The sequence below is a fragment of the Oncorhynchus keta genome, chromosome 8 (genome assembly GCF_023373465.1).
Source record: "Oncorhynchus keta strain PuntledgeMale-10-30-2019 chromosome 8, Oket_V2, whole genome shotgun sequence".
Taxonomy (NCBI): domain Eukaryota; kingdom Metazoa; phylum Chordata; class Actinopteri; order Salmoniformes; family Salmonidae; genus Oncorhynchus; species Oncorhynchus keta.
The window spans coordinates 9,329,922-9,352,861 of NC_068428.1; the positions used below are offsets into that span (position 1 = coordinate 9,329,922).

The 22,940-nt window shown below is 42.1% G+C and overlaps 1 protein-coding gene across 2 annotated transcripts in view; it reads left to right on the forward strand.

The window, feature by feature from the left end:
• ttll7 (tubulin tyrosine ligase-like family, member 7) overlaps window positions 1-22,940 on the forward strand; it is a 139,929-nt gene that overhangs the window by 19,477 nt on the left and 97,512 nt on the right. For both annotated transcript variants that reach the window (XM_035774594.2, XM_035774593.2), the window contains exon 3: window positions 701-832. In XM_035774594.2, coding sequence (XP_035630487.1) covers window positions 701-832 — 132 coding nt within the window. The remainder of the gene's footprint in view (window positions 1-700; window positions 833-22,940) is intronic.

Here is a 22,940-nt window from a genome sequence, read left to right on the forward strand (position 1 = left end):
ACATACCCCAAGCGACTTACAGCTGTAATCACAGCAAAAGGTGGCGCTACAAAGTATTAACTTAAGGGGGCTGAATAATTTTGCACGCCCAATTTTTCAGTTTTTGATTTGTTAAAAAAGTTTGAAATATCCAATAAATGTCGTTCCACTTCATGATTGTGTCCCACTTGTTGTTGATTCTTCACAAAAAAATACAGTTTTATATCTTTATGTTTGAAGCCTGAAATGTGGCAAAAGGTCGCAAAGTTCAAGGGGGCCGAATACTTTCGCAAGGCACTGTATATATACACAAACACACACACACACACACACTGCGATGGATGCCTTAATAGCGGGGCATACTAGACGCCTCAATGTCGAGTATGTATGCACGCCCAGCGAATAATAATAGCAGGGTCACCTCCAGCATAACAGAGCAGGGCCTCCTTTCTCTTTTCCTTTTGTATGTCCGTTTGCATCCATTTGAGTCACAACTGGACTGTAGACAATAGCTGTATGAATATCCAACCAACCAATCACTACATCCTATTCTCCCACCCTGTACTGGGGTTATTAATTAGTGCACATCGTAGCAAAACTTTTTACAACAGGAAAATGTTTTGCATCGAAAACTAGAGTTTCTGCCCGTTTGCCTTTTTTGGTTCGTAGTGAATTCACCCCTGTACTGTAGCTAATCTTGTACTGTGGCTCCCTCCTTCAGAGGATCAAGGACCATCCCTCATGAACGGTCCATCTGCGGGCTCCCACCAGATCAGTGGGAGAAGGAAGGTCCGCACCAAGAAGAAGAAGGGGACCATTACGGCCAACGTGGCTGGCACCAAATATGAAATCGGTACGAGGGAATATTGTGCTTTGTGTTGTGATGTTATGTTGCCTTGCACGAGCAGGCCAGAATGGCTCATAGGAGCAGGAGCCTGTCTCCTGTTTCTGTAGCATGAGGCAGCTTGATGTACAAGTACACCACCTGGACAGGAGTCTATCTATCGCAGGGCCTTACCCCTAATATATCTTCTTAATGCTGAGTGCCAAGCAGAGATGCATCGGGTCCCATTTTTACAGTCTTTGGTAAAGGCTCGGCTGGGGATCAAACTTCCAACCTTCCAATCTCAGGGTGGACACGATAACCACAAGGCCACGGAGTTGTGATGTTAGCTTCATCTTTAAATTATAGGGACAATTCAAAGCAAATTAATGTGATCCTATAGACAGTTTCTCATATTCAGGTGAACTCTCGCTCAGTGGTTGCCTAACTTTTTATGGAGTGACCCACCTAAAATGGGAGTTTTCTTGTGACTCATCAAGTAAACAAAGCCTATGTCTCTGGCTAGTGTAATCGCTGGCTAGTGTTAAGTGGTGACCCAAAAAGCCACAGTAAATGTAAGGAAAACATTAATTGAACTATCTGATTTTGCAGACCATTTGAGCATTGCATTTGTTTTTGAAACTCTAAAAAACAACAAGTCATTGAGTCAAGCCTTCGAAAAAATATCCAAGACAATTCAATACTTTCTCAAGTGAAGTCATTTAACCTGGCAGTGGATTTTTCCAAGGAAGGTAAAAGAGCTGAGTAAGTACTTTTCAAGTATTCTGTAAATTGGGTGATGGTATCTCAGGGGTGAACCCACCACCTACTAAAGTATGGAGTCAGCAACACAGAGAGAGGTTGATGGGTAGAGGGATGTTGTGGTGGGTACTGTAGTTGTAAGTCGTGCTGTGAATCTGTTCTCTAGCTGTGCAGAGACTCTCATTCTGGCCATATTGTAGCCATAGCGGGTGTCTAGTGTAGCAAATGAACATGAAGGACCAGATGGACTAAGCATTTCTACTAGAGCTAATCTTGCACCTGTTCAAAATGTATATCATTAAAGGTAATGATGAAAGACGGAACATAATAGTGGTGGAGCCGTTAAGGCTGCGGCCCTTGGCATATACGCAATCCCCCTGCCAGCGAGGGATCGAATCCTGGCCCCACCGGTCTTCACACTATGTTCTCCCAGCTCATTTCTGTCTTATCTCTTTCAGTACTTTCAAATATGTATACACATTTAGAAACAGGATACAGTATACAGTTGGACATACATTTTCGTTTTTGTAATGCTTCCCATAGAAATGGATGCCAAAGCTTTATGTAAATAGAGCTATTGAACCACACCTTAGTTTAATTTCGACATCCTACCATAATGACAATAAGAGTTACTGATGGGATTGTATGTCAGTCACTGCAGTGGATCAAAGGGAACAGACAAACCCACATAGTTTTTTGCTTTAGGTTAGCTGACTGCCATTAGACATTCCAGTGTAATTGGACTGTCACAGTCGCATTGGAAAGATTTGTACTTGTTAAAGTGCAATTACGCAACATTAGGTCCAGCATCTCCAGGTTTGCCAAAGCTTTCAAGAAATGAATTAATACGTTGTTTCGTTATGGCATATGCATTTTTAATTAGTCACTGAATAATGAATAGTCGGTCATTGGATTAATGTCTAAGTGTGCCAGCTACCTATCTCTCATACTTCGGGTTTCCACTGGGATTTGAATATATTATGGGCCATTTATTTATATTTTTTGTAAAATAGGGCATGGGTAACCTGTGTTCAGATACCTAAGCTAGGTTGGATATATTGAATCACTACAAGGCTGCCGGGTAGAGCACTATGGATGCTGTCTTAATTGGCTTGTCACCTCACCTCCATGAACCACACACTGCTACTCTTTAAGGTTCTTTAATGAACTGTTGGATGTGGTTCTACAAGCAATAGAAAAATGAATAATATGCAATTATGACTAGAAGATGCATGCAGTATAAAAGCTTAATCAGCTTAGCTTACAACAGTATGCAATGTAAACGTAATGAAATATGGCTTCACACAGATGTGAATACAACACTGACTTTAAATGATATGCTGTATGTAATCGGCTTCTATTACATCTAACTAGAAGGATTTTGCAGTATAAGAGGAAATAAATGACAATAGCAGAATACATCTGCAGTCTATACACTGCTACACATTAAAGTTGTAGTATGCTAACATTGACAGTAAACTATAAAGTGGCCCACAGTGCAATAAACTGCATACTCACCATAGAATGGCAGACAGAGCGAGTGCACTCACTTATACAACTTTATACAACGGGTGGGTCTAATCCTGAAAGCTGATTGGTTAGAACCGCATTCCCTGGTGTCTATTCCACAAGTTACCACCGGATAAATCTATGAAGTTAAAATGCCGATTTACTCTGTTCCATCTGACTGCGCAATCCACTGTCTCATCAGCCCAGCCAAGCAATTTATAAGCTTGATCTCCACTATAAAAAGCATCTAAACTCAGCAAAAAAATAAACATCCTCTCACTGTCAACTGCGTTTATTTTCAGCAAACTTAACATGTGTAAATATTTGTATGAACATAACAAGATTCAACAATTGAGACATAAACTGAACAAGTTCCACAAATGTGACTAACAGAAATGGAGTAATGTGTCCCTGAACAAAGAGGGGGTCAAAATCAAAAGTAACAGTCAGTATCTGGTGTGGCCACCAGCTGCATTAAGTACTGCAGTGCATCTTCTACTCATGGACTGCACCAGATTTGACAGTTCTTGCTGTGAGATGTTATCCCACTCTTCCACGAAGGCACCTGCAAGTTCTCGGACATTTCTGGGGGGGGAATGGTCCTAGCCCTCACCCTCCGATCCAACAGGTCCCAGACATGCTCAATAGGATTTCGATCCGGGCTCTCTGCTAGCCATGGCAGAACACTGACATTCCTGTCTTGCAGGAAATCACGCACAGAACGAGCAGTATGGCTGGTGGCATTGTCATGCTGGAGGGTCATGTCAGGATGAGCCTGCAGGAAGGGTACCACATAAGGGAGGAGGATGTCTTTCCTGTAACGCAAAGCGTTGAGATTGCCTGCAATGACAACAAGCTCAGTCAGATGATGCTGTGACACACCGCCCCAGACCATGATGGACCCTCCACCTCCAAATTGATCCCGCTCCAGAGTACAGGCCTCGGTGTAACGCTCATTCCTTTGACGATAAACGCGAATCCGACCATCACCCCTGGTGAGACAAAACCGCGACTCGTCAGTGAAGAGCACTTTTTGTCAGTCCTGTCTGGTCCAGCGACGGTGGGTTTGTGCCCATAGGCGACGTTGTTGCCGGTGATGTCTGTTGAGGACCTGCCTTACAACAGGCCTACAAGCCCCCAGTCCAGCCTCTCTCAGCCTATTGCGGACAGTCTGAGCACTGATGGAGGGATTGTGCATTCCTGGTGTAACTCGGGCAGTTGTTGTTGCCATCCTGTACCTGTCCCGCAGGTGTGATGTTCGGATGTACCGATCCTGTGCAGGTGTTGTTACACGTGATCTGCCACTGCGAGGACAATCAGATGTCCGTCCTGTTTCCCTGTAGCCCTGTCTTAGGCGTCTCACAGTATTATAATAATAATAATAATAATATATGCCATTTAGCAGACGCTTTTATCCAAAGCGACTTACAGTCATGTGTGCATACATTCTACGTATGGGTGGTCCCGGGAATCGAACCCACTACCCTGGCGTTACAAGCGCCATGCTCTACCAACTGAGCTACAGAAGGACCACTGTATAATGTATAGACATTGCAATTTATTGCCCTGGCCACATCTGCAGTCCTCATGCCTCCTTGCAGCATGCCTAAGGCACATTCACGCAGATGAGCAGGGACACTGGGCATCTTTCTTTTGGTGCTTTTCAGGGTCCATAGAAAGGCCTCTTTAGTGTTTTCATAACTGTGACCTTAATTGCCTACCTTCTGTAAGCTGTTATTGTCTTAACGACTGTTCCACAGGTGCATGTTCATTAATTGTTTATGGTTCATTGAACAAGCATGGGAATGTCACGATCGCCGTAGTGAGGAGACCAAAGCGCAGCGTGGTGTGAATACATACTTTTAATGAATGGCGAAAAATACACGAGGTACACTAAAACAAACAAACTAACAAGACGAACGTGACCGCTAAAGAAACTCTGTGCTAACATGCAACATCACATAGACATACAAAAAACCCTAGATGAGACAAAAACACACATACCACCCTCGTCACACCCCGATCTAACCAAAATATATAAAGAAAACAACGAATATTCAGGTCAAGGCGTGACAGGGAAACAGTGTTTAAACCCTTTACAATGAAGATATGTGAAGTTATTTGGATTTTTACGAATTATCTTTGAAAGACAGGGTCCTGAAAAAGGGACGTTTCTTTTTTTGCTGAGTTTAGACATTATTTCACATTTCTTAAGACTAACATTTAGTTTTAAACAGTGTAGATTTGTATAAACCTAGCTGTCTATCTCTCCAACATTTGCAATATTGTTTCCATATTCAAATTTGATCTCCAGCTGTCCCATAGTAATGAACGTGTCGGGACGAAACATCATGAATCAGCTGGCATCATTTTTATGGATATATACAAAGAAATGTCATCGAAAAAGGTGAAATGATGTGCAGCTAGTTTATAACCTTTCCAACTTCAGTTTGAAGTGATTGTGTTAGCTGTGTTGTTGGCTGTGTTGTTGGTGTTAATGACTTTGCTGTTATTCTGGCTGCACATGAAGCCGTATGAAAAAATTAATCAACATTTTTTTATGAAAATATGTTAATCATTAGTTGAATATGTTGGTAAATTGTTGGATAAAAGTGATAATGCACTATCCCTTTTAATAGCCGGGTGACGGCACATATTTCAGCAAATAAATGCCTGTTTCAAATAAACACTTAATCTAAATGAATTGTTTTTGAGGTTACCATGAATTACCATTCATTGTTTACAAGGTTTAATCTTTGATATGTGACATTAAATAATTCAGTAATGACTCAAAAAAATCACGTCAATCATGCCTTTTTATCGCCAGTAAGAAACCGCTTGCCATTGGCTGCGAACAGCTGAGAACTGCTAGCAAAATGGCAAGCACAAAAACAGTCACCAACTTCGGGAGTACAAATCTGCAGAAATCAACCGTCGAGTTGCGAAAGTAAGAACTGCCGAAAATGCATAGTCAAAGAGGAGAATAATTATTCTGTCATGGAATTTCGTATTACATTTTTTAAATAGAGCCATACTAAGACAAAAGAAACCGTGTGTAAATGATAACGCGTTAGTGCAGGTAATAAAGAAATGTATTAAAATGCTGGAATTAAACAATTAACTATGCAAATAAGCAAAAGCTGTGTGCGTTAAGGAAATAGACGCCTTGCTCTAGTTGAAGCCCATCTCTAATAAACTTCTGTGGAGAAACGAACTGTCTGTTCTGTCTTCGCCACAACTCACTGACTGGAGGCTTGACCTACAACGAGCAGGCTAAAGAGAACGTCTCTTGATTGCACAGAAAGTTGGGGGTGATTGACTGATGAGCTGTCAGCATTCTAAGTGAAGGGACAAACTAGGGGTGCATAAGGACATCTAAATATGAAGGCTGTCTCTACCGCCGCCTCCTCATTTACAGTGGGAAACGTGTATCTCAAAAAATACCACAACAAGGGTGTGACTACAAGTGACTAAGGCATCATTTCCCAATCTCACGATTGTGACCCCATGTGGCGTCGGGTGATTTTAAAATGTAGTCACGAGACCCGGTTCATAGAACAGTGCCTTAAGAATGTATGACTTATTCCACATTTTGTTTGGGTTACAGCCTGAATTTAAAATGGTTGAAATAGATTGTTTTTCATCCATCTACACACAATACCCCATAATGACAAACATGTTTTTAGAAATATTTGCAAATGTATTGAAAATTAAATACAGAAATATGTCATTTACATAACTATTCACATCCCTGAGTCAATACTAGAATCACCTTTGGCAGTGATTACAGTTGTGAGTCTTTCTGGTTAGTCTTTCTAACAACTTTGCACACCTGGATTATACACATTATTCTTTAAAAACATTATTCAAGCTGTCAAGTTGGTTGTTGATCATTGCTAGACAACCACTTTCAAGTCAAAACTAACTTTGCCACTCAGGAACATTCAGTGTATATTTGGGCTTGTGTTTTAGGTTATAATCCTGCTGAAAACTGAATTTGATTCCCAGTGTATGTTGGAAAGCAGACTGTACCAGGTTTTTACTCTAGGATTTTGCCTGTGCTTAGCTCTATTCCGTTTCTTTTATCCTAAAAAAATCCCAAGTTCTTGCCAGTGACAAACATACCCATAACATAATGTAGCCACCACAATGCTTGAAAATATGAAAATGGTACTCAGTGATGTGTTGGATTTGCCCCAAACATAACAAACATAATTTGTATTCAGGACATGAAGTTAATTTCTTTGCCGCATTTATTGCGGTTTTACTTTAGTGCCTTATTGCAAACAGGATGCATGTTTTGGAATATTTGTATTCTCTATTCTGTCCTCCTTGTCACTCTGCCATTTAGGTTGATATTGTGGAGTAACTACTATGTTGTTGATCCTTCCTCAGTTTTCTCTTATCACAGCCATTACACTCTGTAACTGTTTTAAATTTACCATTGGCCTCATGGAGCGGTTTCCTTCATCTCCGGCAACAGAGTAGGAGGGATGCCTGTCTCTTCGTAGTGACATGGTTTACTGATACACCATCCAACGTGTCATTTAATAACTTTACTATACTCAAAGGGATATTCCATGTCTGTTTTATTTTTTACCCATCTACCAATAGGTGCCCTTCTTTGCGAGGCATTGGAAAACCTCCGTGGTGTTTATAGTTGAATCTGTGTTTGAAATTCACTGCCTGACTGAGGGACCTCACAGATAATTGCATGTGTGGGGTACAGAGATGAGGTAGTTATTCAAAAATCATGTCAGCTGCTCCAACATGGACAGTAAGGAAGGGACTCTTAAGACCAAACATATAGAAAGCCTTAATATCTCAACTGCGAATGTCAGGGCCATCCATAAGCTCAGCAATGTGTTTGCAGGGCCAGCTGATGGGGTGGTCCAAACTGCTTAGTGAGAGAGAGACCATGGTGTCTGAATATGGGTACCTGGAGTTACTGAATGAATCTACAATCAGCTGGACCTCTTCTAGTCTCAGGTGATCAGTGAGGATCTGGAACTTTAACCTTTCGGTCACATCTGCGGACACAATGTTTTCTAAGGCTACTTTCAGATGTGCAAACTCCCCAAAGTCTGGTATGGTAGGAGTGGGCTCTGTATTTTTTCTCTGGTTTGGGTGCAAGCGGGGGGTGATGGGAATCAGAATGGCAGCGGTCAGGCGAGTAATGTCTGATGTGTCATAATAGTCCTGACGTTACCTGGGGGAGGTGTGCGGGATCCTGTCGAGACTGGGCCCCCAGCCTTGACTAGGCGCCTATGTCTTTCTTCAGGGTGACGGTGCCATCTGCTTGGGGCTACTGAGCGGTCAGGTGACACAACTGCTGCAGATCTGGAGTGGGTCTGTGCCATCTCTGTGTGTCTTATGTGCTCTCTGAGCACAGCCACAAGGATGGGGTCTGATGAACACATGCCCTTATTTTCGGCTGGATGTTGGTTCCTTGTGTGTGGCGCAGGTACTGGTCTGTCTCTGACCTGCGTCTCCTGGCTTTGGTGTGGCATACCGGTGCATTGAGATGGGACAGGAGATGTTGTTGCCTGTGGTGACTTTAGCTGAGTAGAAACTGTAGCCCTGACTTCTCGCACCTGCTTTATAGTCATCTCTGTCATGAAGTCGGGAATCTGGGCGGCCTCATGTCTTAGTTCTATTATGGTTATGATTGTTCACTTGTCTTGAACAGGATTTTTATTTTTACGATTTTTTAGCTGACCTCGCTGAGATACTCAATTTCCACACACGGGGACTACTGTTGGGTGAGATGTAGAGTGATGAACGGGCCTCATCATATAAGTCGTCTTCTCCTCTTCTTGGTTGGACGTGGCAGTGGCCTGAGACTTTAATGCAGGCAAAATGAATCAATTTTACCTCATTTCTACCAGCGTGTCACATGTGCAACAAGAGGAAAAACAACTCTAGACCACCTTTACTAAACACACAGAGAAGCATACAAAGCTCTACCTCGCCCTCCATTTGGCAAATCTGAACATAATTCTGTCCTCCTGATTCCTCCATACATGCAAAAACTAAAACAGGCAGTACCAGCGATTCGCTCAATACGTAAGTGGTCAGATGACTCGGGAGCTATGCTACAGGACTGTTTTGCCAGCACAGACTGGAATATGTTCCGGGATTCATCCAATGGCATTGAGGAGCATACCACCTCAGTCACCGTCTTCATCAATAAGTGCATCGACGACGTCGTTCCTAGTGACGGTACGTACATTTCCCAACCAGAAGCCATGGATTACAGGCAACATCTGCACAGATCTAAAAGACTAGAGCTGCCGCTTTTAAGGAGCGGGAAACTAATCCGGGCGCTTATAATAAGAAATCCAGCTATACCCTCAGACGAACTATCAAACAGGTGAAGCGTCAATACAGGACTAATATTGAATCCTTCTACACCGGCTCTAATGCTCGTCAGATGTGGCAGGCCTTGAAAACTATTACGGACTACAAAGGGAAACCCAGCCACGAGCTGCCCAGTGACGTAAGCTTACCAGACGAGCTAAATGCCTTTTATGCTCGCTTCGAGGCAAGCAACGTTGAAGCATGAATGAGAGTACTAGCTGTTCCGGACGACTGTGTGATAACGCCCACCGTAGCCAATGTGAGCAAGACCTTTAAACAGGTCAACAGATTACCAGGACGTGTACTCAAAGCATGCGCGGACCAACTGGAGATTGGCTTTACTAACATTTTCAAACTCTCCCTGGCCGAGTCATGTACCTACATGTTTCGAACAGACCAGCATAGTCCCTGTGCCCAAAAAAGCGAAGGTAACCTGCCTAAATGATTACCACACCAGGCTTCCTGTGCGTGTTCTCGGTCCAGTTCCACCAGTGCCAGCACCACGCATCATGCCTACAGTGCGCCTCACCTCTCCATCGCTGTCGGAGTCTCCCGCCTGTCTAGCGCTTGTCTAGCGCTATCAGAGCCTTTCTCCTCTACAGCGCTGCTGGAGTCTCCTGCCTGTTCAGCGCAGCCTGAGCTGCCAGTCTGCATGGAGCAGCCTGAGCTGTCAGACTGCATGGAGCAGCCTGAGCTGCCAGTCTGCATGGAGCTGCCAGTCTGCATGGAGCAGCCAGAGCTGCCAGTCTGCATGGAACAGCCAGAGCTGCCAGGTTGCATGGAGCAGCCAGAGCTGCCAGTCTGCATAGAGCTGCCAGTCTGCATAGAGCAGCCAGAGCTGCCAGTCTGCATGGAGCTGCAAGTCTGCATAGAGCAGCCAGAATTGTCAGTCTGCATAGAGCAGCCAGAGCTGTCAGTCTGCATGGAGCAGCCAGAGCTGTCAGTCTGCATGGAGCAGCCAGAGCTGTCAGTCTGCATGGAGCAGCCAGAGCTGCCAGTCTGCATGGAGCAGCTAGAGCTGCCAGTCTGCATGGAGCAGCCAGAGCTGCCAGTCTGCACGGAGCAGCCAGAACAGCTAGATCTGCCAGTCAGCCAGACTCTTCCAGTTCTGCCAGTCAACCAGACTCTTCCAGATCTGCCAGTCAACCAGACTCTTCCAGATCTGCCAGTCCACCAGACTCTTCCAGATCTGCCGGTCAACCAGACTCTTCCAGATCCGCCAGCCAGCCAGGATCTGCTGGAGCCAACTACCTGCCTGAGCTTCCTCTCAGTGCTGAGCTTCCTCTCGGTGCTGAGCTTCCTCTCAGTGCTGAGCTTCTTCTCAGTGCTGGGCTTCCCCTCAGTGCTGTGCTTTCCCTCAGTCCCGAGCTTCCCCTCAGTCCCAAGCTTCCCCTCAGTCCCGAGCTTCCCCTCAGTCCCGAGCTTCCCCTCAGTCCCGAGCTGCCTCAGTTCCAAGCTGCCCCTCAGTCCCGAGCTGCCCCTCAGTCACGAGCTGCCCCTCAGTCCAGTGGGGTTCTGGCTGAGGACTACTAGGCCATGGTCGGCGGCGAGGGTGGACTATCCCAGGACGCGAGGGGGAGGAACTAAGACATTTATGGAGTGGGGTCCACATCCCGAGCCGGAGCCGCCACCATGGACAGACGCCCACCCGGACCCTCCCTATGGTTTTGAGGTGCGTTCGGGAGTCCGCACCTTAGGGGGGGGTTCTGTCACGCCTTAGTATTTTGTGTTTTCTTTATTTATTTGGTCAGGCCAGGGTGTGACATGGGTTATTGTGGTGTGTTTTTTGTCTTGGGGTTTTGTGGGGTGTCTACGTAGTCTATGGCTGCCTGAGGCGGTTCTCAATCAGAGTCAGGTGATTATCGTTGTCTCTGATTGGGAGCCATATTTAGGCAACCATATTCTGTCAGTGTTTCGTGGGTGATTGTTCCTGTCTTTGTGTTTGCACCAGATAGGGCTGTTTCGGTTTTCATTATTTCATTTAGTTATTTTTGTAGTTTCTGTATGTATAGGTTTTCCTTCATTAAAATATCATGAATCATCATCACGCTGCATTTTGGTCCGATCCTTGTTCTACCTCTTCGTCAGAGGAGGAGTTAGAAGAGAGCCGTTACAGGCTTTTGGCCAAGTGGGACGCAAGCGTCCCGCCTATCCCAGAGAGGAATCATAGCCTCAATTTTGTCCCGCACATTGAATATATTTGCGGAGAGTCCTTGTAATCCTTGATTCAAATCATTCAGACGAGGAAAAACATTCCCCAGATAGGTCAGTCATGTGAGAAACTCGTCATCATGCAAGAGGTCAGTCAGACAACTGAAAATTATGGCCAGTAAAGAAATCTTTAAGCTCGTCTCTCAATTCAAAAACACGTGTCAATACTTTTCCCCTTGATAACCAGCACACTTCTGTATGTTGTAAACGTGTTACATGACTGCTGCCCATATCATTCCATAGTGCAGAAAATACATGAGAGTTCAGGAGCCTTGCTTTAACAAAGTTAACCATTTTCACTGTAGTGTCCAAAACGTCTATCAAGCTGTCAGACATTCCCTTAGCAGCAAGAGCCTCTCGTGGATGCTGCAGTGTACCCAAGTGGCATTGGGAGCAACTGCTTGAATGCACGTTACCACTCCACTATGTTTCCCTGTCATGGCTTTTGTGCCATCAGTACAGATACCAATACATCTTGACCACCAAAGTCCATTTGATGTCACAAAGCTGTCCAGTACTTTAAAAATATCCTTTCCAGCTGTTTTGGTTTCCAGTGGTTTCCCGAGGAGGATGTCTTCCTTAATTGAGCCCCCATAAATGTAAAGGACATATACCAGGAGCTGTGCCAGGCCCGCCAGGTCTGTTGACTCATCCAGCTGTAACGCATAGAATTCACTGGCTTGTATGCGAAGCAGTAATTGTTTCAAAACATCTCCTGCCATGTCACCGATACATCGTGAAACAGTGTTGTTTGATGAGGAAATTGTCTGTATAGTTTTTTTGGCCTTTTCCCCCAGCATTGTCCCAGTCATATCTGTGGCAGCAGGAATAATGAAGTCCTCCACAATAGTATGGGGCTTGCCTGTCCTACTCACTTTGTAGCTCACCTTATAAGACACTTCTAGCCCCTTCTTATTAATAGTATCTGTTGATTTTATACATATCTTAATACTCGAACGTTGTCTTAATTCTCATTCAAAAAAACTCCTGTGGCTTATTTTTTGAATTGTCAGGTTTTGTTCCTAAATGTCTGCGCAAGAGTGAAGGGTTCATTGAGTTGTGAGATATGTGCAAAAGTACTATAACACATTGTGGGTGAGGAAAAACTCTACTCCCAATATAAGTGAACCCAAAATCAATGGGTCAATTCTCATCATATTTGCGCCTCTACAACGGTCCAATGTCCCTGTCTGTTGTTCGGTGCTTTCCCAGGTAAGGGGGCAGCAGCTCTTCAGCTGCATCAGATTCACAACTGTCAGTGTCCATGCTAGCTGGGCTAACAACAAATGTAGAATTACTGATGCTAGCATTGGATGTGCTCGTGGAAGCAGAACAACTTGTGTCGTTGACAGGTGCAGGTGTGGTACTGCTGGTAGTAGCAGTACTACCAGTAGAGTTGGTATGTGTCTCTATGGACACAGGCCTTACTAAATGGACTGTTTAAAAAAATATATAATTGAAAAATAAATGTAATGTGAATGACATTTTTATTTGGTGTACCCCCGACGGCATTGCACGTACCCCCAGTTTGGGAATACCTGGTGTAGACAAAGAAGGGCTCTCCAATAGTAGTACCAAAACATTCAAAGGTCCTTTTTTCAAAAGTGAACTTCCAAAGCAAAATTACTTTCCCATTGTTCCTCAACTGTAGTGTATGATATACCATTTTGTAGCTCTGAGTCTCTACCTTTATCCAATGTAAAAAACAATTTGACATTTTGTTACATTAGACTGATTTGAGTCGGCCGGTCTCATTTATCCAAGATTTTAGTTATGATTATTTTTGTAAGCCAATGAGCATTTTCATGGAAAAGTTACATTTCAATAATAATGTTTCTCAAAAGCATTGCCACCTGGTTAACCATAAAAACCTGAATTAAAATGATAAGTCTAAAAGTTTAAATGAATCTAATGCACCAGCCTCGCCATACTGACACATGGATACTAGGGCCGGGCGATATATCATATTAGTTCAGATGTACAGTTGAAGTCTGTAGTTTACATACACTTAGGTTGGAGTCATTAAAACTCGTTTTTTAACCACTCCACAAATTTCTTGTTAACAAACTATAGTTTTGGCAAGTCGGTTAGGACATCTACTTTGTGCATGACACAAGTAATTTTTCCAACAATTGTTTACAGACAGATTATTTAACTTATAATTCACTGTATCACAATTCCAGTGGGTCAGAAGTAGAGGTTGACCGATTATGATTCTTCCATGCCGATAACTGATTTGTGGAGGACCAAAAAAGCCGATACCAATTAATTGGCCGATTTGTATTTATTTATTTGTAATAATGACAATTACAACAATACTGAATTAACACCTATTTTAACTTAATATAATACATCAATAAAATCATTTTAGCCTCAAGTAAATAATGAAACATGTTCAATTTGGTTTAAATAATGCAAAAACAAAGTGTTGGAGAAGAAAGTAAAAGTGCAATATGTGCTATGTAAGAAAGCTAACGTTTCAGTTCCTTGCTCAGAACATGAGAACATATGAAAGCTGGTGGTTCCTTTTAACATGAGTCTTCAATATTCCCAGGTAAGAAGTTTTAGGTTGTAGTTATTATAGGACAATTTCCCTCTATACCATTTGTATACTATTTCCCTCTATACCACCACATCAAAGCAGCATTACCCATGCAGAGCAAGGGAAACAACCACCCCTTGGCTCAGAGCGAGTGAAGTTTGAAACTCTATTAGCGCGTGCTAACTAGCCAGCCATTTCACTTCGGTCACACCAGCCTCATCTCGGGAGTTGATAGGTTTGAAGTCATAAACAGCACAGTGCTTGGACTAGTTAACTGTAAGGTTGCAAGATTGGATCCCCCAAGCTGACAAGGTGAAAATCTGTCTTTCTGCCCCTGAACGAGGCAGTTAACCCACAAAATAAGAATGTGTTCTTAACTGACTTGCCTAGTTAAATCAAGATTAAATAAAGGCGTAAAAAAAAAACGTGGCAAATCGGCGCCCAGAAATACAGATTTCCGATTGTTACGAAAACTTGAAATCGGCGCTAATTAATCGGCCATTCCGATTAATCGGTCGACCTCTAGTTCTTATAGGCACTTTAGTATTGCCAGTGTAACAGTATAGCTTCCGTCCCTCTCCTCGCTCCTCCCTGAGCTCGAACCAGCAACACAACGACAACAGCCACCATTGAAGCAGCGTTACCCATGCAGAGCAAGGGGAACAACTACTCGAAAGCTCAGAACGAGTGACGTTTGAAACTCTATTAGTGCGCGCTAACTAGCTAGCCATTTCACTTCGGTTACACCAACCTCATCTCGGGAGTTGATAGGCTTGAAGTCATAAACAGCGCAATGCTTGACGCATAACGAAAAGCTGCCGGTTCAAAACGCACGAAAGTGCTGTTTGAATGAATGATTACACGCCTGCTTCTGCATACCACCGCTCAGTCAGAAACTTACATACTTGGAGGTTGTATGCTCAGTCAGATTATATGCAACGCAGGACATGCTAGATAATATCTAGTAAAATCATCAACCATGTGTAGTTAACTAGTGATTATGATTGATTGTTTTTTACAAGATAAGTTTAATGCTTGCTAGCAACTTACCTTGGCTTACTGCATTCGCGTAACAGACAGTCCTCTTGTGGAGTGCAACGAGAGAGAGGCAGGTCGTTATTGTGTTGGACTAGTTAACTGTAAGTTTGCAAGATTGGAACCCCCTAGCTGACAGGGTGAAAATCTTGTCGTTCTGCCCCTGAAGGCAATTTACCCACCGTTCCTAGGCCGTCATTGAAAATAAGAATGTGTTCTTAACTGACTTGCCTAGTTAAATAAAGTCTAAAATATATATATATATTTTTTAAATCAGCAAATCGGCGCCCAAAAATATAGATTTCTGATTGTTATGAAAACTTGAAATCGGCCCTAATTAATCGTCCATTCCGATTAATCGGTCGACCTCTGGTCAGAAGTTTACATACACTAAGTTGACTGTGCATTTAAACAGCTTGGAAAATTACAGAAAATTATGTCATGGCTTTAGAAGCTTCTGATAGGCTAATTGACATCATTTGAGTCAATTGGAGGTGTACCTGTGGATGTATTTCAAGGCCTACCTTCAAATTCAGTGCCTCTTTGCTTGACATCATTGGAAAATCAAAAGAAATCAGCCAATACTTCAGAAAAATAATTGTAGACCTCCACAAGTCTGGTTCATTCTTGGGAGAAATTTCCAAACGCCTGAAAGTACCACGTTCATCTGTACAAACAATAGTATGCAAGTATAAACACCATGGGATCACTCAGCCATCATACAGCTCAGGAAGGAGACGAGGTCCCTCTCTTAGAGATGAATGTACTTTGATGCAAAAAGCGCAAATCAAGCTTTTGTTATTTTTAATTTTTATGAGTGTTTATGCCTGCTTGTTCTCCTGGTGTATTCTTGCTCTCGTCTCTTTCGCTCCTTCTGTTCTGTGTGCAACTTCACATTTACACCAGAGATTATATAATGACGAGATGTTCATGTCTCCACCCTAACAATGTGAGTCGTCCCAAAGGCGACAAGTTTAGGTCAAAATAACCCTATAGTAATGTTTTGGGCTTATTTTGGACAGATTTTGGTGAGAGTGAAATATCTGGCTTCGATTATTTTCTCTCTGCTTACACACACGCCAAGCCCCTCCCCCTCAAAACTACAAGGATGATCTGTCTGACAAGACTATTTGAGGTTTGGTCCATCACAATTGGTCACATGGACACCGAAACACATTAAGACATGATTTCACTGTAACAGGGGAGAAGTTAACCCTTTGTATGTCTCAACAACTAAAATTGCATACAGACACTACTAAAACAGGAGTATCAATGAACATTGGTTCTGGAAAATGAATGCTCAGTTTGTTGTGGTACCGCTATAGCAGCATTTCAGCCATAGACTGTTATACCTGTTGTCTAGTCTGTGTTTTAAAAAAAAAATGCATTTGTATAAGGAATTGGAAACTCGTTCTCATTTTGAGAAATAAGGTAGGCCACTTCATTTCAACATGTTAGCTAGCAAATAGATCCAAGTTGGCTAAACTTGAAATATAAAGACTAGCTGGCTTTGCACTAGAATGTGGATACGTCGAATACAAGGTGAAATGTCTACTCACAAGCCCTTAACCAACAATGCAGTTCAAGAAATAAGAGTGAAGAAAATATTTACCCAATAAACTGAAGTGAAAAAAATCTATCAAAAAGTAATAAAAATAAATGTACATAACAATAGCGAGGCTATATACAGGTGGTACCGATACCGAGTCAATGTGCGGGGGTACAGGTAAGTCGAGGTAATTTGTAAAGTGACTGTTGTGCCTTCTTCACCCACACAATCTCTGTGGGTGGACCATTTCAGTTTGTCAGTGATGTGTACGCCGAGGACCTTGAAGCTTTCCACTGATGGATTCTGGGTACTAACTCCTAAACTTGGGATAGGGTAATTATCAGATATCCTATTGAAATATTGAGTGCTTAGGTTTAGAGGGTCTACACCAGAAGTTAATGGTTATCTGTAGGAATAAGGTATATAGTGTGTGCAATTAAACTTGGAATGTGCTGAGTGTAGGGAAAGCGATCACATGTGGCAGGCATTGATAAGGGGAGAGAGCCATGGTTTAGTGATGAAGGGGGTCGAGGTCAGGTCAGGTCATGTTAAGGGAGAAAGAAAAGTTTATGACCGTATCACTTAGTTTCCTACCGAGCAGTAAAGATACAATGTTGTTCAGATGTGTAGGAGACTCAGCCAAGGGAAAAGGGTTAAATGTCAGTGCTTGTGTGAACAATGTATTTGTCAAATGATGAGCTTGGAGTGTACTATGGTGTTGAATGCTGAGCTGTAGTCAATGAACAGCATTCTTACATACTGTAGGTTTTCATCTTGTCCAGATGGGATAGGGCAGTGTGCAGTGTGATGGCGATTACATTAGCTGTGGATTTATTGGGGCGGTAAGAAAATTGAAGTGTGTCTAGGGTGTCAGGTAAGGTAGAGGTGATATGATCCTTGTCTAGTCTCTCAAAGCACTTCATGATGACATAAGTGAGAGCTATGGGCCGATAGTCATTTAGTTTAGTTACCTTGGGTATGGGAACAACGGTGGACATCTTGAAGCATGTGGGAACAGCAGACTGGGATAGGGAGAGATTGAATATGTCCGTAACCACTCCAGCCAGCTGGTCTGCGCATGCTCTGAGGACGCGGCTCAGGATGCCGTCTGGGCCGGTGGCTTTGCAAGGTTTAACACGCTGAAATGTCTTACTCACGTCGGCCACTGATAAGGAGAGCCCATAGTTCTTGGTAGCGGGCAGCGTCGGTGGCACTGTGTTATCCTCAACGTGGGCTTAGGAGGTGTTTATCTTCTCCGGAAGCAAGACGTCAGTGTCCATCCACAACATGGCTGGTTTACCCTTTGTAGTCCGTGATTGTCTGTAGACCCTGCCACATACGTCTTGTGTCTGAGCTTTTGAATTGCAACTCCACTTTGTCTCTGTACTGACGTTTTGTCTGTTTGATTGCCTTACCATGATAGTTTGTTGGTGATGTGGACACCAAGGAACTTGAAACTCTCAACCCGCTCCACTTCAGTCCCGTCGATGTTAATTTCCTTAAGGGGCCGATCCTTAAGTTAAGAGCTCTTTGTCACTTCCTACGAACCGGGTTGTGACAAAAACTCACACTCATTCTTACGTTTAATAAATGTATCGTGTTGTGTGTGTGGCAGGCTTACAATGATGGCAAAAAACAACATTTGAGAGTGCGCTGACCCTGGTACGCAGCTGGAGGTTGAATGTTTGAAGTGTAGCGGGACTATAAAACGTTTGGAAACCACTGGTCTACACCCATTCAGCATCGGTCAAGCTTTAGCCCCACCCATCTTTTTCTCTAAGTGAGAGAGAACAGCTCACTGAACATTACACGCCCTAGCAGAGCTGGTTAGGCTGTTATGTTATCCAGAGCGTTGGCGACTGCGACTGTGCTGTCACATTGTCCGTTTGTAAATTCAGAGCATTTCACGTTCAGAGCGCACACCGGACACTGGCCGATGAGTAAGGTTGATCCGAACGGTCTGACCTCACAACCGTAGTCAAGCTCAAGTCATTTTGTTCACCCGACCTAGAATACCTCATCATCAAATGCCGACCGTATTATCTCCCAAGAGGATTCTCTTCGGTTATAGTCAAAGCCGTGTATGTCCTCCCTCAAGCCGATACCACGTCGGCCTTCAAAGAACTTCAGTGGACTTTATACAAGCATTTCACTACACCCACAATAATATCTGCTAAACACGTGTATGTGACAAATACATTTGATTTGAAGCCCCCATGCTAACTGGCTAACATTGGCTAGCTTGCTAGCTACTTCCAGACACCTAATGAGAGAACACCCCACTCTGACCATTTTTCTCGCCCTAGCAGAGCTGGTTATGCTCTTTTCATGTTATCCAGAGTGTTGGTGACTGTGCTGCTTGTTCCCTGACACCGGTCATATTCAACGGGTGTTGAGCGTTCATAAATTCATCAGTTATTCTGCGTTACTTGCACAGTGGAGTATTTTGTTAAGACATGTAGCTAGGTAAGCAATGAACCATAATCACAACTCATGACGTTACTACCCTGCATGAATCTGCAGGTAGGTAACCAACCAGGTTCAATATTAGCTAGCTAACATTAGGCTATAGCTAGCTAAGCAAATGGCTCTGAGATACAAATAATACTGTTATACACTTAACGTTAGCTAGCGAGCCAGCCAGCTAATGTTAGCTAGATAGCTAGGTAAGCAATGAACTATAATCCCAACTCATGACGTTACTACCCTGCATGAATCTGCAGGTAGCTAACCAACCAGGTTCAATGTTAGCTAGCTAAGATTAGGCTATAGCTAGCGAAGCAAATGGCTCTTTGTCAAAATTAGAAATGTGTAATATCTGAAAATGTAGCTAGTTAGACTATCTTACCAGTATACATCATTCATGGTTGGACGTGTTTCCTGTTGGATGCCATGGTTGCCCTTAGTTTGAAGATGTAATTCAGAGACAGGTGTTTTCTCCTCCTCCTTAGCTATCATACTCAAATTCCACTGATTTTCAAAACTAACTCAGTCCTACAGAATGTGGAGAGCAACACTTATGCCGTTTGAATACACAATCCATAATAAAAATCAGTGTTAGACAGGATTACCTAAACATACTGACCAACTCAAATAGACAGAAGCGAGCTATATGGCAGACCAATCTAAACTCATCTCTCGGCATGTCCAGCCCACTCATTATCTCAGCCAGTCATGGCTAGCGGAACGCTGCTGCCTGTTTCTTTGGCTAAACCAACTAGGCTCGTAATTAAACAATTTTATTCGTATTTACAGATGGCATACAAGTTTATTATTAAGGCACGTGAAAGTTCACATGTTCGAAAAGGCATTTCTGACAAAAAAAGCATTTTGATTTAAAACAAAGTTTTCGTTCAAATGCCTCTCCTGTGAAGTAGTGACCCCCGACATACGCCTAGTTTCCTGAAACGGGTCCCAAATTGTAAGCTTCCCCAAACTCACTTATACAGCTTAAACCTGCTATGAGTCTCTTTTTAGCTGCCACAGTTACAAGCAGGCTGTACAATTTAAACAAACTCTGCAGCCATGGTAAATATTGCTCTGAGCGTTTGAGCATACTTCTGGTACTTATTTCACTGTAATGTACAGTATGCATAAACAGAATTTGAAAAAAATATGTAGATGTAATATGTAGACATTTTATAGTTGTTTGTAAGAATTTTACATTCATGTCTCATCTATTGGCAAATTTGACCCATACAGACAAAAAACATTACAAATATATTTTAGATACATTTTAAATACATTTAAATACATTTCACATGCATCCCAAAATGTGTATCTAAAATATATATCACATGTTGAAGTTATCGGAAAATGTATTTAATGTATTTCAAAATACATTCTGAAATACATTAAAGAATGTATTTTATAATATATTTTCACAATTGTTTATTGATTTTATATTTAGTAAATATATTTTCAAATGTATTTGGAAATGTTTTGTAAAATATATTCCAACATGATTTTTATATTTTTTAATTTAAATGTTTGGGAAAAATCTTAAAATTTGCCAAATCATATTGTAACAAAATGGTGACTGTCTTAACCATTAAACTTTAGTAGGCTCTTTGGTATCACATGCACTTATCAGTCTCATTAAAACCTCTTAAGGATCGGACCCTTTTTTTTTCAGTTTTCGTTTCAATTTTTCACCTAAAATGACACATCCAAATCTAACTGCCTATAGCTCAGCATCTGAAGCAAGGATATGCATATTCTTGATTACTTTTGAATGTTTGTGGAAATGTTAAATGAATGTAGGAGAATATAACACATTTAGGTCTGGTAAAAGATAATACAAAGAAAAAAACATGTATTTTCTTTGTATTTTTTTGTACCATCATCTTTGAAGCTCAGATGCTCCAGCCCAGATGCAATTTAGACGTTGGCCACTAGATGGCAGCAGTGTATGTGCCAAGTTTTAGACTGATCTGATTAACCATTGCATTTATGTTCAAAATGTTGTATCATGACTCCCCAAATGTGCCTAATTTGTTTATTAATACATTTTCAAGTTCATAACTGTGCACTCTTCTCAAACAATAGCATGGTGTTCTTTCACTGTATTAGCTACTATACATTGGACAGTGCAGTTGGATTAATTAACAAGAATTTAAGCTTTCTGCCAATATCAGATATGTCCATGTCCTGGAACATTTTCTTGTTACTTACAACCTCATGTTAATCACATTAGCCTACGTTAGGGAAACCGTCCTTCCGGGGACCCACCAATCCTGTAGAGGTTTTAAGACTGCAGAACTGTCAGTATAAAGGTTAAAGGTTAACCTTTAATCACAGAACACAATATACAACATTTACTGGCATGACAATCCATCTCATGGGTGGTATTCTGCCAGTTCCGTATGCATACTTTTTTTGCAAAAGAGTCCCCTTCTTAGCTTAGCGAATAGATAAACCCGGTACAGCTACTGTAGTGTTGAAGGATGATTTATTGCCACTGCTTCGAAGGTACAGTAATAGTGACTGAAATGAGTAAAACTGAAATATAGAAAGGAAAGAACAATGAGTATGACTTATAGCTGAATACTAGAATACTTCATTCTCAATAATAACACAGCATGTATTTGTATACATTTTCATAAACACAGAAATATGCAGCATTATGCATTCAATCGGATGTAAATAATTCCGCTAAACATGACAAGATCAAATGCACTGACCAGATATCCATTTGGCTATCAAGAAGTGTCAGTAAATGTCATTAAACAATCATCCGTACAAAATATCATCATGAATTGAATACCAAATATGTTATGATTCCTTTTACTTACCATACTTCTACAAAATGATAGGAAGAAGGATGGTGTTTGATAACATCTGCAACTCCACAGTGTGACTTTCACCATTTTTAGAATCTAAATTCTTCTACAGGATTTAGCATATTAAATGAACAACGCACATCAACACAGGACAGTGGCCCCCAAGTGGTCAACAATTGAATTACACGATGGCCTAATGGAAATCAAGCTCCGCTACAGGGGCCAGAACAGGGGGCCAAAAAACAATATATGTTGTTAAAATGCATTTTTATTGTACTTGACACGTACCAAAAGCACAAACATGCATTTAAATGACTACAAAAATGATACATTATCGTAATGTAGTAACTCCATGTCTTTCATGTACATATGACAAGTAAACGAACTTGATGAGAGCATTGCAACCAATGTCCAACAGGCAGAACTTAACGTGTACTGGGTTTTTCCACGAAATGAGTGTCTTTTTGCATCCTTTTGATATGTTAAGTAGAAATTATGCACCAATATTGAATTTTAAAAGCCTGTTAGGCCTTTATGAAATGAAGTGCCCTTTAATATAGACCACATGGAAAATTCACTAAATCTGTTTGTCAATATGAATAAAGACTTTCTAAAGTGACAATTAAGCATTTTGACATGTCCCTCCGTGCACCCTCTGTGACTTTTAGGAAGATATTAACATGTCCCTCCGTGCACCCTCTGTGACTTTTAGGAAGATATTAACATGTCCCTCCGTGCACCCTCTGTGACTTTTAGGAAGAGTTTAACATGTCCCTCCGTGCACCCTCTGTGACTTTTAGGAAGATATTAACATGTCCCTCCGTGCACCCTCTGTGACTTTTAGGAAGAGTTTAACATGTCCCTCCGTGCACCCTCTGTGACTTTTAG